The sequence below is a fragment of the Hydractinia symbiolongicarpus genome, chromosome 3 (genome assembly GCF_029227915.1).
Source record: "Hydractinia symbiolongicarpus strain clone_291-10 chromosome 3, HSymV2.1, whole genome shotgun sequence".
Taxonomy (NCBI): domain Eukaryota; kingdom Metazoa; phylum Cnidaria; class Hydrozoa; order Anthoathecata; family Hydractiniidae; genus Hydractinia; species Hydractinia symbiolongicarpus.
In genome coordinates this window covers 15,383,779-15,405,454 of record NC_079877.1, presented here as the reverse complement: position 1 = coordinate 15,405,454, position 21,676 = coordinate 15,383,779, and the positions used below count along the sequence as shown (strand labels likewise).

The window sequence follows — 21,676 nt, the reverse complement described above, 5'->3', positions numbered from 1 at the left end:
GGTGCGTAACTAATGTATTTGTTTTAAAATTCAAAATGCTACATACGGCTGTTAGCTAGCTAACTAACAAACTAATATTTTGAAGAAACGGAACACTTTGTTTGTTGAGCTCATTGCTATCATTTTTACATTACTATTGCTGTTCTTTATATTGTGTTTCACTAAGCATGAATGGCTAGCTATAGAGTCAGCTAAAGTCTCCCCAGCTTAAGTATATTTAATTGGGTGTCTTAGCCGTTGTTAGCTGATAGCTAATGGTAGCTTTAAGGCTCCATCCCAAGTTTAGCTAGCTTTAACATGTCTCTTCTTTTTTTAACACAAATTATGATGTAACAAGCTGGCTACAAAATCTTTCTTAAACATTCAGGATGGCGTAGCACATTGTTATGCCCATAGAGTATAATTTTTTTCACATTCCCTGTGAACTTTACAAAGGGACCACAATATGACAAGTGGAACAAATTTTATAGAATTTAAAGTTTGTGTGTTAAGTTATTTTTTTGTTTTGTTTCTGACATTCCATTAAGAGGTTTTTCACATTTGATTGGAAATTTACGTGGGTTTATGACATTGGGTTAAAAAAATTTATGAGAGGATGATATGGTTAAGTCAGTTTATATTGTTTGTGTTGCAAAATGCTGTTTTTTGAAATTTTGTTTAAACTTGTGTGGAAATAGACCACATGCAATATATACTGAAAAAACAATTTTTTGTAGAATCGGACTTCAGTGTAAGCTGTTGTATAAGCTGATGTCTTTATATTTTGTAATATATACTATTGTTGGGGAGAAATAACTGTATGTGATGTCATTTTTGCTGGAAGAAAAAAAGAAAATTTCATGGTTTCACGGTTTTCGTTTTGTTGAGAATTTTACAAAATTTTGTAGGGATTAAAAAATACTTAAAATTCTGACTGAAATTGTTTTTGTTTCTTATATTTTGTAGCCTGATGGGCGAGGACTGTATATACTGAAATGACCGATTTTTCTGAATTTTGATGTGTTTTATAACCTTCTTGTGGAAGATTAATGGGTAATGACAGGCTGAATGAAATTGTTCTTGTTGATTTAGATGTGTTTCTCAAAAACCAATCTGTTTTACATTTTGTGTAAATGATATTTTTTTATTCAAGTTTATTCTTTGTTCGGATTATCATACTAAAGAAGAAAATTTATTGTGTTCTTAACTGGTGAATTTTTACATTTTGTGTAAATTTTTGTGGGAGAGGATGGCTTTTTCATATTTTTGTATAAGCTTTTAACGGAAAGAAGCTAGGTAGAGTGCTAATATAAGTATAGGTATAGCTAAAACATGTCAAGCATCGCTTCTGAGTATTTGCGCGGCCACCCCTCATCAATCGAGTAAAGAAACTGCTGACATCAGCGAAAATCAAAGCATACGCAATCGGTCTCCCCAAAAACCCGACGTCATCCCACGAAATCCGACAGTGCTGTCATACGCAGAAATAAAGAGACATGAGTTGGTCAAGAACGCAATCAGCAAACTGTACGGTGTTGTATCAGCGCCAGTAGCAGCCACCCGTGACGCTCTTGCTGATTTACTGAAGAAGGATATGTGCATCAGAGTCTCGAAAGGGAGTCCGACATGCTCAAGTATGTACCGGATAAGTTCAAAACTTAGGACATGTGCATCAGAACCTTTGAAAAGGATACCTATGGACTCAAGTATGTTCCAGATAAGTTCACGACTCAGGACATGTGCATAAAAGCCGTTGAGGGGAATCCCTATGCACTCAAGTATGTCCCAAATCAGTTCAAGACCCAGGACATGTGCATCAGAGCTGTTTTGAAGAAGAACCTGAGATGTTCGAGCATGTACCGGATCATCTCAAGACTCAGGACATGTGCTTCAAAGTTGTTGAAGAAAAACCTTGTATGCTCAAGTATCTCCAAAACAAGTTCAAGACTGGTGCATCCAAAATGGTTTGAAGGGAAACCATGGCTGCTCAAGTATGTCCCAGATAAGTTCAAGACTCAAGATGTGTAGCAAAGCCGTTGAAGTGTTCAGCTATGTCCCGGACTGGTTTGTTACTCAGGACATGTACCACAACACCTTGAGGATCAGCCTGAATTGCTCGATGCCTATCACCGAGGCTTAATGACCATCGCCAGAGGAAAGCGGGAAACACTAAAATTATAAACGAGCTGCTTCCGTTGACCTGGCATTGCGACAGAGTTATACACTGGAGCTTTTCAGAGGATGAAAAGGAGGATCTTGAAAAGTTGTGGAGCGGAGCGGTAAAACGCGACAACCAGAGGTAAGTTACATGCGAATCTTATGTTTCGGGATAAATATAAGATAAAGTGATGGAACAACAATGCGCTGACTGTGGGCTCTTAGTGGTGGCAGGTAGAATACGATCGAAATTATCATGCTGGTACTGGTATCAGGAGTATATTACGCATAATGGAGGTAGTTGTGTATATTATGATTTAGGTCTGCCCATGACCCGTTAGTTGTTAGTTGTGAGTTAAAAATCAATAAATAAAGAGGATGTTGACGTAACACTGTACAATATCGAAGATGTCAATATCGAAAACCTGTTACTTAATATTACAATGAAATAACAAAATGGGTAAAAAAATGCAATAACCTCACACAAAAATGCTGACGCCAGCAATGTAGTAACGGTTTCCATATAAAATTTGCAACTACCTAAGTGAGTGACATAACATTATGGGCTTTTAATAATAAACACGTGGAAACGTGTCATCCATGACTTGCATCAACATGTTTGGCCTAAAGGCTGGCGGAGGACGTGGAAAATGGGAGGTCCATCTAAAGCTTCAATATTGAGAGCGATTAGTGATTGAAATAGTTCATTTTCTGCCCAAAATGAACTATTTCTGGATTGGATTAGACATTGTGCCGGGTAGAGGTTCGCCTTGTTTGATTTGAAAATAGCTAGTGTTGTGAAGGATTTAAAGAAATTATAGTCTGTCCAACCAGATGCAAACGTATGATGCTTGGTTAATTAAATAATGTTATGTCACTCACTTTTTTATGTAAATTTCCTAGCTCTTTTAAATTCTTTTTCCATTTCCTTTTCTTATATATATGTTTTAGAAATTCTTATAACAACAAAACTTTGTATAGTGACATGCAATGTTTGTTGCAAGGGCTGCAATGTGCCACATTTAACTAATTTTGTTTTTTTTTTCGGCCGAGATACCACTTAAAAATTCTTACGAAATCCTTATAATGGGAAAATCATTAGGATTATCCTTAGAATTTGAAAGTCACAACACAACCTTGTGTAGTTGAGAGGAATCATTTAACAAAATTAAGGCGTTAATTCGCCAGACGTGGAACCGCTTTTGCAAATGATCAATATCAAAGTCGTCAAATTAATTTTTGTACTCAAGGCGTAATGGGTCAGTTGGCTAAGGTATCGTAACGTGAAGCCAGAGGTCTTGGGTTCGAAACCACCCGAAGGCAGCTTTTCTAAAAAAAAATTTGCTTTAAAAAATCTCGTTATTAACGTTGCAATTGACCATTTGGGACATGGTCAGTTAGTTAGGTAGGAGTTTTAAACCAATTCTATCCTCGTAGGCGAGATAGTAACAAACAAACAAAAGAAAGAATAAAACCAAAACAACTTACTAATTACAGTAACCTGAATTTCGGATGTTTTGATATCAGATTGAATGCCAATGACAAAAATTGTAAAAAGTTGAAATGTTACACTATCAGCGTAACTTAAATTCTTTAACATCAACTTGTATGTCGAGCCATCAAATGTAGCAGACAATCTACCAACACCAAATACAGTTTCTCCATAAACTGACACAAGTGGACTGCTACCAGTTAATATTTCAGAAGTGATGTTGGGCAACACATATACTTGCAAACTAGTGACACGTTCACCACTTGCGGGACTTACTGTCCAACTTATTTCTAGCATTTCACCACGCATTACTGTTACATTTGATGCTTTAGGTTCAACTGCTCCTCCGAAAGCTACATTAAAATACAATATTACAATCTTTGATATCACAGATTTGCTTAATATAAGCGAAATATAAAAAAGGCTAACGAGAAAGGCTGAGAGCTGCTAGTATATGTACTTCTGTTTTTGCAGATGTTAAAATATCTCTGCTAAGCTGGAAGTATACGGTTCCTATATCATTTGACATTTCATTTACCTAATCTTAGATTTTTATATTATTTAGCTATTATTATTTAGGTGAATTTTTATATTATTTAGCCATGATAAGTGCTTTTTATGAAAAAAATTCGATATAGGTTTTGCAGTGTTGCAACTTCATATCGATCAAAAGATACCACTTTGGGGCTTATCTATTAATATATTCTCTATATTAATAATACTTGATGATGTCTGTTCCTGTCATAATTGTACTGGAGCAGCGGATTCGCGCAGCTTTTTTTGGAACCCAATTTTTACCGACTTTGTATTGACCGCTCACGCCTATTTGTCCAATCTGGATGCCCAATTCTTGCTAATGAACAATCAACGTTCTACACAATCTAAGCATGACGACGAAGTAACGCCTAACCATCAGGCTTACGCTAACAAAGGTCATTTTAGTTCTGAAGTAGTGTTTTTGAGGTATATCTTGTTTAAAAAACAACTGTACGTACTTATTCTTTAACCAAATATATACGGGATTAAATTCTATTTTTGGCTTGTAAAAAACTTTGCCTTGAATATTTTTAATAAAGAGATCTAACTACACATGCAAAACGTAGCAGAACTAGTTGGCTGCGTATTTTCAGTTTAAATGCCCAGCTTATAGTTAACAAAAGTGTGTGGGAAAGTTATTTTTTCAAAACACCATTGTGCTCCATTGGGTGTGTGCTACAGTTTTCCTGTACTAATACGCTGAAGCGGCTCACACTAAAAATTTTAAAACCCTGTATTTTATTAAATACAAATGGCGGTTGACGGTCTTTGTCCATGTACCCTTTGAAAGTTGAAATTTTGTTAAAAACATTTCATTTGAAGATGACTAAATTTGGGAACTCAGGTGCTTTAATGGTAGTGAAATAAAAAAAATATTACGGCAACCAACCATATTAACAACCTGAAGAAAGAGGCAGCAAGTTATCATAGAAAAGGAAAAACAAAATGTCAAGTTGAAGTATGCTTCAACACAGACCATGGGCACATAATTGGATCCACATGTAAAAATTAAATTAGTTTTAATGCCTCTGTTCTTACCATCTTGATGCCCTTTCGCCACTTACTCCTTACACTTATTTTTTTCAAGATTTTTGCAGCAACTGTCCCATTAGTAATATATCCCGCTTCTCTCCTCCATAAACAAATTCATGATCATTTACGACTTCATTTTTGAAGGCCTTAGAAATGAGATCTACGGTAGAGTTCCATTTAGAATCTACGAGTAGCATTATGCATTTGTGGTTGTGTAACTTTGCGCCTAGTCGCTTGAAAATATTCCTCGATCATGCTTGTCCTAGTCTTCTCTGTAGTGCAATACCTTAAATGAGTACGCGTACTAGGATTCCTACACCTGATGTGGCGGTTTCGCGTCCGCAGATAATCATCGTTATACATAAAAGTTTCATTACCTCTTTTTCAATGTTTCGCTAGATCTCTTTGATCTTTCTTAGTATAAAAAACTAGACTTTCACATTGCATACGGTCATACGCAGGTGCACACAGTTGTAATGAGGAATGTAGGTTCATGTGATCCATTATTCTATCTGAACCTGCTTAGTGATACGTAAGGAAACACATAAGTCAGTATAAACTCAAGTTTGTCTGTCAAACTTTTAGAGAGAAGCATATAGGCAAAATTCCATGTAAGCATGCTACCCTAGGTTGTTTGATTAGTATGAAGTATAGGTTATACTCTTCAATAAGCTGTTGTAGACGAAGGTATTTGTCGGGGTACCATTGCATATTGCCCTAAAATGTTTTCATGTATTGCTAACATCTATTTTTATGTGTTTTCCCTTGTGCTATTGATAGTGGTTATTTGCGGACGTGGAAAAGGGTCATTCCCAAATACATTCTAAATCCGAAAATATATATGAAATCCGACAAAATGCTGTTATTAATGTTGGAATTATAAGAGGGAAATAACAAGGATTGCTTCATTGTGTTAGAGGATCTAAGTTAAGCATGCAGACCATGATCAACTTTTGCTTAGTCTAGAATCTAGTGCTGATGCTGATTCTATACATGATGAACAAGTGGTACTGGCAATGTGAAATATGGTTGGTGCTCCATATGCAATAAAATGATTTCCATTCACAGTAATTGAAGCACATCCAGATCAGTGTTTAAAGTATAAGAACGATAGAGTCATTTTTAAGTATGCATACAAAGAATGTGAAAATGCTAAAGATCTGTTAGAAACTGATTTGATAATTATAGAAGAGAACATTTTAGATTATCGCAAAGAAATCACAAAATGATAAAACAGTGTGTACTTGAGGTTGGTGAAGGTCATTTAATATCCGCCGGCGGTTTGAATTTGAAAACGTCTTTAAATACTTCAGTAAAACTTGAAACAACCTTTCCAGATTTTGTTGAATGTTGTTTTAAAGCAGGTAGGTGATGAACCAGGTTCTTTTTTTGTATCTCACATTGCTTATAGCCAGCTTCAAAATTTCACTTTTCATTGGTACTTAGTTTTACAAAATAAAAAATTCATGTTGTTTTTGTACTTTAAACTTGTATCTTTTGTTGATTTGATATTTTTTAGTACGTTTTGGTGAATATCCACTTGAATATTTTAAAGGCAAAGGATTGTCATTTGCTTGGTTTTGCGGGAATTTTAGCACATAAAATTCTTAACTTAACTCTTTGCGAAAAAAGCGTAAACAATTTTCTGAAAAAGTTTCGAGTGGAAACCGGATCTAATTATTCTGTTTGTTGTTTTGGTTAATTTTTAGCACGGCTTTTAATGTATTTACATTAGCTTACTTTCATTGTCTGTATATAACAAAAATAAGCTATATTACTGCAGAAATACTATTATCGTATCTTGGTCTTGCCTCTAACCATAGTGTAGACCAACTGTCCAATGACATAGTTAAAACTAGTTTTTCGTCGCAGTCATGAAAAACATGGCCAGCATCCTCATGTACATTTATTTCTTGAAGAAGGCTGTCAATAAGATCGCTATTGATAATTTTTCCACATTTTCGATAGCCAAAACTTTCTGGAAAATAAAACATTTTATCTAAATTTCCGCATACTTTGGTGTTCCTTGAATTCCTTATAGTGTGTGAATTCCACTTGACTCTTGTTTTGGCTTAACTCTGATTGTATTACCAGGAATAGCAAAACCAAACGCATTCCATTTGTGTACGTAGCTTGTTCCACACGTAGCTTGTTCCAAACGTAGCTTGTTCCAAATGCTAATTAAAATTTCGGTTTCAATAATTTGACGAATTGAAAAATCCCGCCAAGTTTTTCATTCCTTTTTTAAGTCCACCACCGTTACACGGCGCAAGTGCTGAGACTGCTATTAATCTCGTTGTATGTTTCAAAAATGTAACTATTTTTGTACTTAGTTCCCTTATTAAAGTAATACTTAATATTTCAAATTACTCTTATTATTTTATTATTTATTGTTTATCTTATTATTATTCTATTATTTATTTTATTATTACCCTTATTAAAGTAATTGAATTTCCGCGCCCGAAGGCGTAGGAAATTCTTTAAAACCGTCGTTTTTTTCTTTCGGAGCATTTTTTGAGAAAAAATCGACCCTGGGATTTCACATTCCTCCGTCACAGATGTAAGCTTCGTACCCAAGCTCCTTAACTACTGCGAAGTCTCGTTTTGACGTTTCAGGCCAAAATTGGTATTTTTTCGACAAAATTTGGCACAGTAAACAAATAAAGTATGCTGAACATGATGGTGACATCAAAATTTTGATTTCTTGTTACCAAAATGTCATTTTAGGCCAAAATTGGTCCAAAAATTAAAACTACTTCATTTTCAACAAAAATTGGCAAAGTTAACAAAAAAAGTATGCTAAAAATGATGATGGTACAAAGTATTTTTTGTCACCTTAATGTCATTTCAGGCCAAAATTTATCCAAAAATGACACAGTTAAAAAAAAAGTATGCTGAACATGATGGTGACATCAAAATTTTGATTTTTTGTCAACTAATGCCGTTTAAGACCATAAACGTTTCAATCGCAAGACTTTCAACCATGAATGATAGGCTGTATTTTTTGTTAGCAATTTCTTTTAAAATGTGAGTTTATTATGACACCTTTCGTTTTGTTTGCGTTTGTTGTAAGATATAATGTCACTGGTGTGCTTTATCTTCAGAGGTTCATGCACCAAACCCCTTCGAACGTTTGGCACAATAACACAACGAATTAGCAGGTTTTCATCAAATATTTTGGTAGCGCGCGGAAATTCTTAGAGCTCCCAGGGCTTCTTGTTTTAATATTTCAAATTGCCTAACATAAGCAAGCATCAATTTTTACTAGAGCCAAATCGAGTAAATTAGTTACAAGGCATTGTAAATCAGATGTAGACATCCCTTTAATATTTCAAAATTTCAAAATTGGTTCTTGTTTCAATGTAAAAGATTCTATTCCTTGTTCCCTTAAATCTAATATAGGTTACAAATTTAATTGTGCTAGCTGTAATACTAGTTACATTGGTCAAACGACCAGACATTTTGCTACTAGAGTTAAGGAACATTTAATGTGTGACAAGAGTTCCCATGTCTACAAGCATCATAAAAATAATTTGGATTTCAAAAACAGTTGTAATGAATCTTTTTTTTCTATTATAGACTATGCGCCAACCAAATATCAATTAAATGTGAAAGAAGGTTTGTATGTAGGTTGGCAACATCACTTTTTTCACAAGCAGGTCTGGCACCTAAGTTGTAGTCTATCTATTTAGTTTGTTATTAGTTTACTAGTTATTTAAACCCGTTAAATATCTTTTAAAATTTATTGTGCTTTTTATCACCAAAATGTTTGTTAACAATTGCATTAAGAAGGGTGAAAAAAGTTTTAAACGAAAACCTCTAGAGGAATCCACTCAAGAACATTTAAAATTTATTTATGTTTTATATCACAAAGTGTTGTTGTGAATTTCAATAAAAAAATATGAACAATGAATTAAAACTTTCGAACAAAATACACAACAATAATAACGTTATTTGCCTGTGACTTTATCTGTACAATAATTTATAACAAAGCACTCGTCACGCTAAATTGATATTAGCATGCAATTGAATTCTTAACTAATGAAATCACTTTATTTTATCACATGATTTTTTCTAGACAGTTAAAATCGTAAACAAAACGTTCATAAAATACGGAACATTTTTAGAGGGGATTTTAAAGAAAATGGTAAAAATATAATCTACTTTGCATGTTACAGACAGGCAGACATTACTATTCGCTTTATTTTATTGCTTTCTTTGTATTGTAACATTTCATCACATAGAAATTCTATTGTAAATAGATTTTGAAACCTTCATATACTTATATTATACACATGTGCATAGCATTTAATAGTTCTTTAATTGTAGTATTAATAAAGCCTTTTATTTGATTGCTGATTTTTATATATATACTAGTCGATAAGGCCCGTGGAGAAATTCAGATGGACAATGGAAAAATAGGTTGTTTTAGATGTTTTGATGATGTCAGCAGTGAAAATCCCCCCAAAAAATAGAGAAATTTATGTTATTTTTTATTGTAATGTGTAGAGGCTGAAACGCTGATCAAAATAATGTTTGGGATGATATGTTTTGGAGGAACGCCAAAGCAGATATAAGGTTTTAAAAATTGTTCTGACGTCAGCAAAGGCCCGTAAAAAACAAAAAATTTTTTTAGAAATTTATATACCTGTTGCCTTCCTCGTATACATCTTGAAACGCTGATCAAGAAAATGTATAGGATCATGTACTTTTGAGAAAGGGTTGGAGAGATATTACAGTTTGAGAGATCATCCATGAAAAATTGTATATTTTATTCAGTTGAAAATGATTGATGTAACACAATCGAAACATGTTCTGTAAATTAAATAACTGTTGCTTTTACTTTAACATTTAATATTTAATACATCTTCCGTACATTTGTTGTGTGTTGCAGTATAAGCTTTTATTGCACCTGGATAGAACAACTGATTTAATAGAATTCAGTTCCACAACGAAAACAAAAGCATGCACTTGCAACCACCATTATTCCATTATGGCCACGAGGCTTCGCTGATCGCAATACATTTGTGGATTTGAAATATATTTGTGGATTTGAAATACATTTTCAGGTTTGAAATATATATCTGGATCAACCCAGTCCAAAATACAAAAATCATGAACAAAGAAAGTACAAAAACAAATTCTTATTCAAAGATTCTCAAAGATTCAAGCAAGGGACCGACCCTTTTATCGTCATTCGACATATTCGAGCCACGGTTGGCGGTAAGGACAAGATCTAGATTCATGTTTGTTGCTGTTGAGTACCCCAATTCACTCCGTTTCTAAAACTTGGGAACACCTTTTATGAAACAACCTAGTTATGACAGTCCAACTGTAGGGCTGCCTTTGCCCGACTGTAGCCCTGATATTTCTAAAACACGTGCCTTAAGGGTTAACTAACATACACATTCTCACTGAAACCTGCCTCTATTAAAACAAGAGAGACAAAAACACAGCAACTCCTATTGAAATCCTTCAAATAACTATATTTTATATATTAACGAAAATCAACAAAGATGATTCTCTACCAATGCTAAACCCGTATATGAAAGATACGAAAGGTTTTATAAACCGCTTAAATGATGTAGCTAAAATTACTAAAAAACATAATATTTGCATCGGCGGATGTAACGTTACTTTGCGTGTATTCACTACATTTGATCACTAATTTCCAAATTATACACTAAACATACCAGTGGTGCGGGTATTATGCTCGTTTATATTACACGATTTCCAGTTCCATAATCGAATATACCTAGAAATAATAGGAACTGCCGTGGAACAAAAGTCGCACCGTAGTATGTATCACTAATTCTTGTATTATTTGAAGAAAAAATATTTTGATAGGTTTCCTGACCTCATCACTATTTGGTAGACTGAACTTCACAAACTCTTCACACTTTATATTCAATTTAGGCAACAATAAAGTTCAGATACAAGTTCTCTAAAGAAGAAATCAACATCCTGGATACGGCTGTCTATTTAGATGACACAACATGAGAGATCAAAACTAAACTCTTTGTCAAACCTACTGACAGACGAACTCTGTTACATCATAATTCGTATCGCCTTTAACATTCGAAACGCAGTGTGGTTTACTCGCATGCTTTGTTACTGTATGAATACGAAGGATAAGATATTGTAAGAAAGAAGCTGATGAAATTTAAAAAGCAACATATTTCTTAAAGGGTACAATAAATCCAGTATAACGAATCTAATTTTTAACAACGTCATGGAAATAAAACACGAAGATATGTTGCATAACAAAACAGAGCAACAGACACAAGCGAACGTAAGAATATCTTACCACTTATTGTTCCCTACCGCAGGAAAGTAGTACCTTTAAAATACTTTATAAATAAACCTTGGAAATTATTGCAAAGGACAAGCTATTCAACAGGACTTTTCCTTCAAAACCGTTCGTATCGTTTACAAAACACAAAAATGTTTAAGATAACATAGCTCTAACAAAAATGAGGATGGGTTACGAATTCTCTCACTGATAGATAAAATCAACTAGTATATAATAAAAGTTCAATATATTTACATGAAATAAATATCATAAATTTATTAGCACTGTCTAATAACTTCTTATGTCTAGTTCTTACTCAGAATCTCATTCAATTTTATTTCGTTTGGTGTAACACCATTAGAACCTAGTAACTACGTTCACAGTAACCTATTACAAAATTAAAACGGTTTCAAACAAGAGTTGTAAACAGGTTATTGGTTACCTAAAAACGCATCGTCGTCTTCGCTATAGTGTATACCTGCAGAGTACTGGGACCTAATTTATTTCCTTTCAATTAAAGAACAAATGAATCAATTTATAAGGCTATTGCTTGCATCAGCACAGTCGGTTCTATAAAATATATTTTTAATAGCTAAATTTAGGTAAAATAATACGGATTCAGAATTCTACACGAAAGAATGAAATATCTAGGTACTAGGCTAACTCTACTAAACGCTAAGTAGGGACAAGTTGTACCACTATGACCACTTGTACTTCAGTGTGCGTTGAATTTCTGACCATAAGCTCAAGCACGACCCGTAACTTTGGCCGGTAACCTAAATATCAGGCACATGTGGCACAAAAACTCTCTTTCGTGAAAAACTTTTGACAGCAACACCAAATTAAGCAGTCAGCAATCTTCAAAATTTTAACCTCCATACGCAAACTCTGATGAAAGTAGCAATCAGCTGGCGATTTGAAAATTTAGTTATAACTTTTAATATACAATTCCAATTTTGCCAAACGTATTGAAGACAAAATAACTTATACACTAATTTTCAAATAAGAAAAGTTAGATTTTCAATTTTGAATGAATCGAACAGAGAATAAGCAAGTCAAAATGTTCAACAAAACAAACATAACAGTGCACCTATTGACTGGTCAATTGTACATCTTAAATAAACTATAACGTTCGATAATTTCGTCGAAGGTTTGTGAATAAAATATAGAACACTGGAGGAAATAACGATTCATACTTTCAACACTGGAGAATGCAGAAAGAACTAAAAATTAAGGTAACACCAGAATTTTTGATAAATAAAACAAATTTTTAAACCAGAATCGAGAATGCGAGAGAGAATAACACATTTGCTGCTATTTATAGAACTTTTCACAGTCAAGGTATCTTTTCGTGTTTTCCTGTAGGCGTACACAAAATCTGCTTGACGCGCTACAACACTAGGCGTAATATGTGAACACCATCGTCTCCAACATTGCGCTTATTGTATTGGCGGTAACGTAGGCGGCTGCCTATCATTAAAGGTAAAACTTAACTTACCGCGGAAGTGTTCCCTGCGGTTACCCCAGCGGTATATCAGTCGTTATTTAGGCTCTATGCTATAAACGATCATCTGGTCTGCTTAATATCATTTTAAGCTGCAAAATACAGCTATTATTTATAACTAGTCGTTAGCCCGTGGAATAAACCACGGGTTTGCCCACCTTTTGTATATCGCATTTCATGTTTCCGCAACAGGGCTCGCCTTTTGCGGACACACAGACAGACGACGGCTATTATTAGAGAGAATAGCCGAGAGAAACGGCGTTGAAACGCCGGGTTAACTACAAGTAAATATGTGACTTGGCGTTCAGCACTCTGTAGAGCGCTTAAAAAGAGCCGTAAACTGTGCCACACGATCAGGTAGAGCGCTTTAGTACAGGCATGCCGTATGTCCTGAATCGCGTAAAGCACACACAACATTATAGTGTTTTGGCTGTAGTGTACTTTTGGAATTATAACTCTACTGCAACTTTGGCCGAAGTAAAAAAACAATTTACAACCCTTTGTTACCCCGTCATAGCAAAAAGAATTATTCAATATTTTATTTTGCGAAATAAGTTTCAGTAAACGGTAACCATTTAACTGTGACATTGGACTGAACACTTAGCAGAGGTAAACCATGTTGCACATGCGTTTAGGCCTAATACGCTTGTCAAAAAAACTGTATTGCAGCCTTGGTTTACAAAAAACAGGATACGCTCTGTTCAAACGCCGGCTAAGCCACAAGTAGTTGTGTTACCAGGTCTTTAACGCCGGATGAGTGATTAATAAGAAACATCAATTGTGCCACACATTCAGGTGGAGCGATTTATAGTATGTAAAAAATTAAGTGAAGTGCACACAAGTTTATGATGTTTCCGGTGTCACTGTTAAAACATATTCCCCCAAAGGTTTTGCACCCCAGTAATATTTTACTTGGAAATATGTACCCTCCAGTACTTATTTCCCGGGATATTGTTACTCCCGGGAGTATCTATTTACCAGAAAATTATTATTGCCCACAGGACATTTTTACTCTCCTATCTTAATAAATAAAAAATTGCAATTATTATGCTGCTTATAAAAAGAATTTATTAAGAGCACAGACTACTGAATGGGTTGTTTGAATAAATGTCAATACAAAGAGCTCTCAGAATCAAATGATTTTATTTGTTTCCTATAAATGGTCTGTACTAAACAGTACTAAAAAAGTCGTGAATTTATCAAATTTAAACTCATTTTTTAAAAATTACCAAAGATAAGCATTTTAGACCAAGGATACAGTCCGAAATTGTTTTAAACGTGAATGAATTTTTAAGGATCCCAAGCAGATGCAGTAGAAGAAATAGATGATCCATTTAAATCACTCCAATCCGATATGGATGCGCTGCGATTACTTGACCAATCATTGGTTCCTGATGGAACAACTGCCGAAGAATATTCTGACACTGGTGAAAATCTAGTTGTAACAGAGTCTGTACTGATTGACGACAAAGAGATTTTAGGTCAGTACAGGGAAACCCCAAACGTAGATGACGAAACTAACGATGCTGAAGAGAACGTAGTGGAAATCGAACGTCCAAACAAACCGTCCCGATCTGAAATATACGTAGCTATGGAGTTATTTTAGAGAATCAGTCTTTTGGAGGAGGAAGAGGTAGCATTCAATATGAGAAGGTATCTGGAACAGTTCAATCTAGTATACGATAAATGTCAAGATTTGAAAAAGCAATAAACAGCAATTGAAACTTTCTTTCATGGACTTTAATTCTTTATGTAACTGTTCATGTAACTCTTTATAATTAATATAACTATAAATATAAATATAACTAAGCAGTACTAAAAATCGTGAATTTATCAGATTTAAACCCATTTTTAAAAAGTTCGCTTTTAACGAATTCCTCATTATAGCGAACTAAATTGCTGGGTCCCCTCAGGGTTTGCTAAAACGAGGGTCAACTGTATATATGCAGCTGAAATTGACTTTAGAATAATCATTTAAAGATCATTTGATAATCTATTTTCTCACGATAACTACAACTTTGCAACGAAAAACTGTAACAAAATGAATAGGAAATAAATTACACAAAATACGCAAAAAAGTGCAATCGGTTTGGAGTTTAGAAACAAAATGGTTATAGCTCACAAATCACGAGAGAAAAAACTTTTCGAAGCTTGAAATCTTAAAAAATCTAGAAAACATGAACTGCTTGAGCTTAAAAATTCATAAATAAAATAAATAATAGATTATTAGAGCTTTAAAGAATAGAATAACAAACTTTTCACCTTGAGCTTAAGAACTTATCAGATAAAGAAAATAAATGGTATTTTGTTGTAGATAAAATAAACGTTCGAGTTTCAAAAATTTATCAAACAAAGTAAAAAAACTGGAGCTTGACACTCTAAAAAAACAGAAAAAGAACTGTTTAAGATTAGAAAATCGATAAAAACAAAGGATAGAAAAAATATAAAAATATAAACTGTTTAAGATTAGAAAATCGATAATAAATATAAATAAAACAAAATAAATTATCAACAAGCAGTAGGAAAATAATACTGTTTTATGTAACAGACGAATTTAAAATGTAAAAATATTTTAAGTACTAGATATTTTGGGAAACGGAGAAAGATTTTGATTTTCTAAACCTATGATCAAATGTTTTCGCATTTCATCGACTTTAAACACTGTCTCTGAAGGAGATTGACCATCAAGGAGCTCTGCAGCATATGCAATAGCAAATGGGAAACAATTGTAGCCATCTTAATGCTTTTGAAGGCGAAGAAACGTAATCAGTTGTTCACCATTAGCCATATAGTTCTTGTAAAGCGATTGAATCGATGTTCTTGAGGAACGAATTAACTGTGATCTAAGACTGTCACAAATTTAAACACGCCCATTTGAGCAAAAGCTTAGAAACCAATGATTTAATTCATCATGAAGGAGCTGAACATGCTCTTGTGAATCTGCATGGTACGGGTTTTGAGTTTCCTTTTCGGAATTAAGCACTGATTGATACGAATCATCTGAACTAATTTCTTTACAGATCAATTTATGTGCTGCATCCATAATACGGTCATTTAACCATCCATCGCTTGACAACAAAATGTGATGATCCTTTTGCTTCAGAAAATACAACTCGTTACGTAGCCAAAATACTTCTACTGTATCATGAAAAGCTGATTGTTGACTTGATTCTTGACTATTACTTCGAAGAATGGTCTTCCTTTCCAAAATGCCGCTCAATTATGAACCAACTGTGATTTCTTTTCTCCAACAGTAACCATGCTGTGCGCCAATTTTTTTTTCCAATGCCTTTGCTTTTGCATTTAATAATACCACTAGATTGACCAAAACACTATGAAATTTCTTTGACGTTGACTTTAATTTTGTTTGCTCGTCTGGATATATTTTTGTACATTGTTTCTGGAAATTTGATATGTGCCATCGGAAAAACCTTCTCCTTTCTTCCTTCTAGAAGCAAATGTGTCCAAGCCTATAGCATTTACTAAAATCATTTCGAGAATTTCATCCGGTAATTTATCAAAATAGTTGTTACCAGCTATTTGTTGCTGACTCTTTGGTTGATGGCTGGTAGTACTTTATTCCTCATCGTCTTGGTTGCCAGAGTTTTGAGGTTCTCGGTTTGAGTAGAAAGGTTTCAGCAGACTTGCGTTATACTTTCTCTTTAGGAGAATACCTTTTTTATTTACAAGGGCACAAAGTCCACTTTTGGAAATTGATATTAGAATGTAAGGTCCCATCCATTTGTAAGAAAATTTTCCTCCTTTCCTATCTTAAAAATTTTGATTTCGCATAAGAACTTTTGGTCCGATAGGCAATGCCACTTCTGGTGTTCGATGAAGATTATTGTAGTCCTTTTGTTGCTTAGCTTGCGCTTTTTTAATATTTAGACTAGCTTGATTGTATGCGGTTTCTCTAAGTTTAGCTGTTGAGTAGAGAACAGCATGAAACGTGGCAATGAGGAAAGGCTTATTTTCTGAATCAACGTCTGCAGCGTCATCGACAAGATCATATTTAGTATCTATCGGCAAAACGGGATTTCGATTGCATATTAGGAAAAACGTCGAGTACTTTATCGAATATTGCACACTAACACTATGTGCAAAAAGTATACCCTTGAAAATACTGGGCATTCTTTCGTATTTACTTTGAGAACTTTCACCAAATTATCTTTTTTGTCCGATTTTGACGCTCACAAAGACCATTGCTTTGAGAATGGTATGCAGATGTAACTCTTGGTCTGTGCCTGTCATTTGATGTAGGGTCGCCAAGATTTCATTTACAAACTCCTTGCCTTGATAATAGATTTGAATTTTTACACACCCATGGCGACAGATGATCTCGTATAAAAATTGTGCTACTGTTGATGCACTTTTATCTCTGATAAGCTTTGCTTCCCACGATTTAGAAAAAAAGTCGATACAAACAATGAGGTGTTTGTATCCATCCACGTCTGGTAGGTTACAATCATCGACACAATGTTTGTTTGCTGTTGACAATTTTTGCAACTCTTGATGTAATTTTTAAAATCTTCCACAATTCCGAACCAAAAAAATCTTTCAATGAACTTTTGATACGTAGACTCACGGTCTCGATGATTGGCCATAGCTTTTGCACTTGCACTTTCAACGATTCCTTCTTGAATGTCATGAATAATTGCCATCTTTTGTTCTTCTTCAAAAACAACCTTTCTTGAATCTTAAAAAAGCTCTCCAATCTTCAGTGAATGATCTTCTAAAATTTGCTTTTTTGCCTTTGTTCTTTGCTATATCTTTCGGATAAGTTTCGTTTTTACAAAATTCTTCAACAATTTTTAAGTCAACGTGTTGTTTCGGCGCCATTTTATTGTTGATTATTGATTGTTCGTGTGTGAATGAAAATAAATAAATCATTATAATAATAAACATTCGAATTATGAATAAAGGAAGCGCGTTTTCGAATTTCCAATAGAATGTCTTCGTGAGAGTTAGTTTACCTGGAAAAAAGTACTCCTCCATTACAAGGGAGTAATAATATCCGTGTGGGAGTAATAATTTCCTGGGAAATTACCACTCCAGGAGTAATACTTTCCCAGGAAATTATTACTGGGGGAGTAATTTTTTTCGGGAAGTAATTATTTAGGGTTATACCGTGTAATATATTACTCAGAAAATAACTATCGACAAATTAAGCTAAAATAAAAACACAGTTTACAATTCCTTGTTACCCAGTCATAGCAAAAGCAGCTCGTCAACCTTTTTTATATTTCAGGGAATGTTTCCGGTGAAAGTTCAAAAAATGTTAAGCTAAGCGCTTAGTATATATAGGTAAAAAATGTGACATATCTATATAGGTGTAATACTCTTTTCTGTAAAAAACGTCAGGGCAACTCCGGTTAAACAGAAGCACAGTAAAAAGCCGGTGTTAACACTGGACTAAGCGCTTAGTACAGGTAAACCATGTGGTTCCTAAACACTCGCGGAAAAATCAAAGGAATATATGTAACCCTTTTGAACACACAGACAGACGACGGCTTTTAATGTAGAGACTAGTCGTTAGCCCGTGAAAAAATCCACGGGTTCGCCCGTCTTTTAAATTTATCCGTCGGAACAAAGTGGACAAAAATATATTGCTTTTGATATTCGTGTTTCTGTAGCACGTTTTTCTAACTCAGCAGGGGACCCGCGAGTAGACAGACAAATACGGCTGTTATTAAAAGAGACTAGTCGATAAGGCCCGCAGAAAATCACTTAAGAAGAAGGACAATAGAAAAAATAAGTTGTTGTAGATGTTTGGTTACGTCAGCAGTGCAGATTTTAAAAAATGGTTAAAATTCAGTTTTTTCCTTGTCCGTAATGTGTAGGAGTTGAAAAGCAGGTCAAAATAATGAATAGGATCATATGTTTTTGACGAATGCCTAAGAAGATATAAGGTATTAAAAAAATTTCTGACGTCAGCAATGGCCCTTCAAAACCCCAAATACTTTTTTCAAAATTTATCTACCTGTTGCCTTCATTGTATAGATCTTGAAACTCTGATCAAGAAAATGTATAGGATCATGTATCTTCGACAAACGGTTGGAGAGATATTGGGATTAAAAGATTTTTGAAGACGTCATCCAACCGTCCATTTTGAAACGGATTCGGGACTCAGGTTTGGGAAACTTCGTCAAATTGGTCCCAGGTGGTCCCTGGTTACGCACGCGGTGAAAAATACTGACGTCACCACCTTATATTAATCAAGAGATTTAAAAACAAGAGCAGATTCACGGCTACTTAATTTATAAGCGAAGAGTTAAATTAGGACAAATAATGCTAATGGGTTATACTTTTATTCCTTATTTTTCTACTTGTGAAAACTTTTAAACTTCAGTGTTAATTGTCTCACTTACCTAAACGTAGATACCACAAAAGCACACCCAATTGTATAAAGCGATATTTACTTGAGTCGACGAAAGTGTTCATAGTATTGCTGCTATCAGATACTCGGTTTATACGATTATTTTAAAATTCCTTGTATCGCTTTATCTTCAAGATCGAATTACAATTAGCTCATAAAAGACTTTTACTTTGTTGGCATAACAACTAAATATTTTTACAAACGGATAAAGAAGGAAATGTAAAATGTTAAATGTAAACATAATCATAATCATTTGTGTTTGTGTGTGTGTGTACGTTGACGGTCGTATACAACTGGGGACTTGTTTATGCAGCAGCCTTGCTAAGTGAGGACCTTTGAGTAAGTGAGGACCTAAACACATGTCCTCGGTTTTTGTAACCCAGTATTAATGCTGAATAGTCATTTTAAGGGTGAAGAGCTATTAAAATGCAATGATGTCTTTTTCTAAGAAGGTCCTTAAATTATACTTTTTTTGAGGGACGAAGTGTTTCTTGGAAATTCATTTTCTTCGACTGCTAGTTTTTAGTAAAGTATAACGTGCATATTCTTTGGAAACCTAATTGATGCTCAAGGAATGTGTTTACGTTTGTTTTTATACAACTGTAAATGTTTCATCGTTTACCCATTAAGCAGGATTGTGAGAACCTATGTTACACCCGCCACAACTAAGGACCTGTCGCCAAATGAGGACTCAAACACATGTCCTCGAATTTTTTGACCTTGTTTCTCACAATTAAAAAAAGATTAAGGTCGTTTACTATTGATCTGCTTTACCAGGCTCCGAATGCAATGTGTTTATAAAGTACATTTTCGTGATACACAAAGCAAAACTAAAAGAAACAAAAAAATGTAAAAACAAAGATTATTAACTAAACTCAAAGCATCCACAATGTGCAGTTTGGCAACTGTGATAGTCGGGAGAGGGAGGCTTGGAAGCCGTAATTTTAGGACTTATTAAACCAACCAAAAATGATAGTTTACACCAGTCTTTACACATTTTTCATTTAATGCACGAATTAGGTAATGCCATTTTTGCGAAATAAGGAACATTTCTCATGTTATATAAAGCATATAGCGCGTTCAGCGCATTTTGCCTAGTTATTTGATCAAATGGAAATTTTGATGATCCTATTGCTGCGTCATATACAGGAGGCAAGGCAACGCAGCGCTGGAGACAAATTTAATGTTGCGCATTCCATATCAAATACCCGCACAAAGAAAGCGGAAGAGCAGGTATATTTTTATTATCTTAGACATGTAATCCGCGTAATCAAATCTGCATGAAATATATTGAATATGGCGTCCGCCAGAGTTTGTCCGCGGGAAATTTAATTCACTTAGGTTAGATCGGGTAGGGGGGCAATACGAGCTTATGGAAGCATATGTCATCAGGTCAATATGTCTTGCTCTAAAACACAAGATAAAATATTTTGCGTAAAAACTAAACGATTTAATTTAACGAGAAGTAGACTTTACGATCCTTGGATAGTAAATTTAACCTCTTTAGAATTGGGACAGGTTGGACTACCTGCGGTCGCATATTTTCGATTTCGACGTATAAAACTCTTTTGAGTAACTATTTGAAAGTTTAATACTTTTCTAAGATATTTCTAGTTTCCATTTGTCAAATGCTGGGGTTACGTGACTAGGTCAAAAGCAATTTTTCCCCTTATATAAAAAAAGCCAGACCATTTGTATTTGTCTTGCATGCTGTTGGCATAATATCCATCAAAATTCTTGTTTGGTATTTTTGTTCTTAGAAAGATGCGCTTTCCGAGTGGTAACTCCATCATTGAGACTATTCGCATCCGATATAGTTTAAAGACAGTTTGTAATGTTTCAAATTTGGAAAGAACAGATTATCGTCTGAGAAAATGTCGACTAGATACCCAAACTGTTTCGACTTTTTTACAGTTTCAGCAATAGAGATTTACTTATCTCCGCAGCTGTTAAAACATTTCGTGTAAAAAATCAAAATTGTTTCAATTCAAGAATGATCTCGAACTGATTAGGAAAAACTTACAGATGGATCTAAATCATATCAATTTTGTACATACTTATTGTTTGGTTTGGGGTGAAAATGATCGTGAACTACTAAAAGTGGCTGAACAGCAGAGCAAAAAAATATTCAATCTCGAAATAAACAAAAATACTTCCACACATGATCGTGGCTAACTAATTAGGAAATTTTCTTCTTACAACTTGAATCAGTCTAATATGTCGGTACTGTGTGAAATTTGGAATCTGCTGTTTCACCTGGGAACTAACCTTTTTATGATTGTAAACTTTGAACGTTTGTATCGTGAC

General features: G+C 34.4%; 1 protein-coding gene across 3 annotated transcripts in view; it reads right to left on the bottom strand.

The window, feature by feature from the left end:
- Positions 1-20,516, bottom strand: part of LOC130635934 (uncharacterized) — an 86,036-nt gene extending 65,520 nt beyond the window's left edge. For 2 of the 3 annotated variants that reach the window (XM_057445464.1, XM_057445465.1), the window contains exons 1-2: positions 19,362-20,516; positions 3,625-3,981 (exon numbers count right to left, since the gene is read on the bottom strand). In XM_057445464.1, coding sequence (XP_057301447.1) covers positions 3,625-3,981; positions 19,362-19,434 — 430 coding nt within the window. In that variant the 5' untranslated portion in view covers positions 19,435-20,516. The remainder of the gene's footprint in view (positions 1-3,624; positions 3,982-19,361) is intronic. The other variant, XM_057445466.1, reaches the window with a different exon arrangement.
- Positions 20,517-21,676: the final 1,160 nt, after the last annotated feature.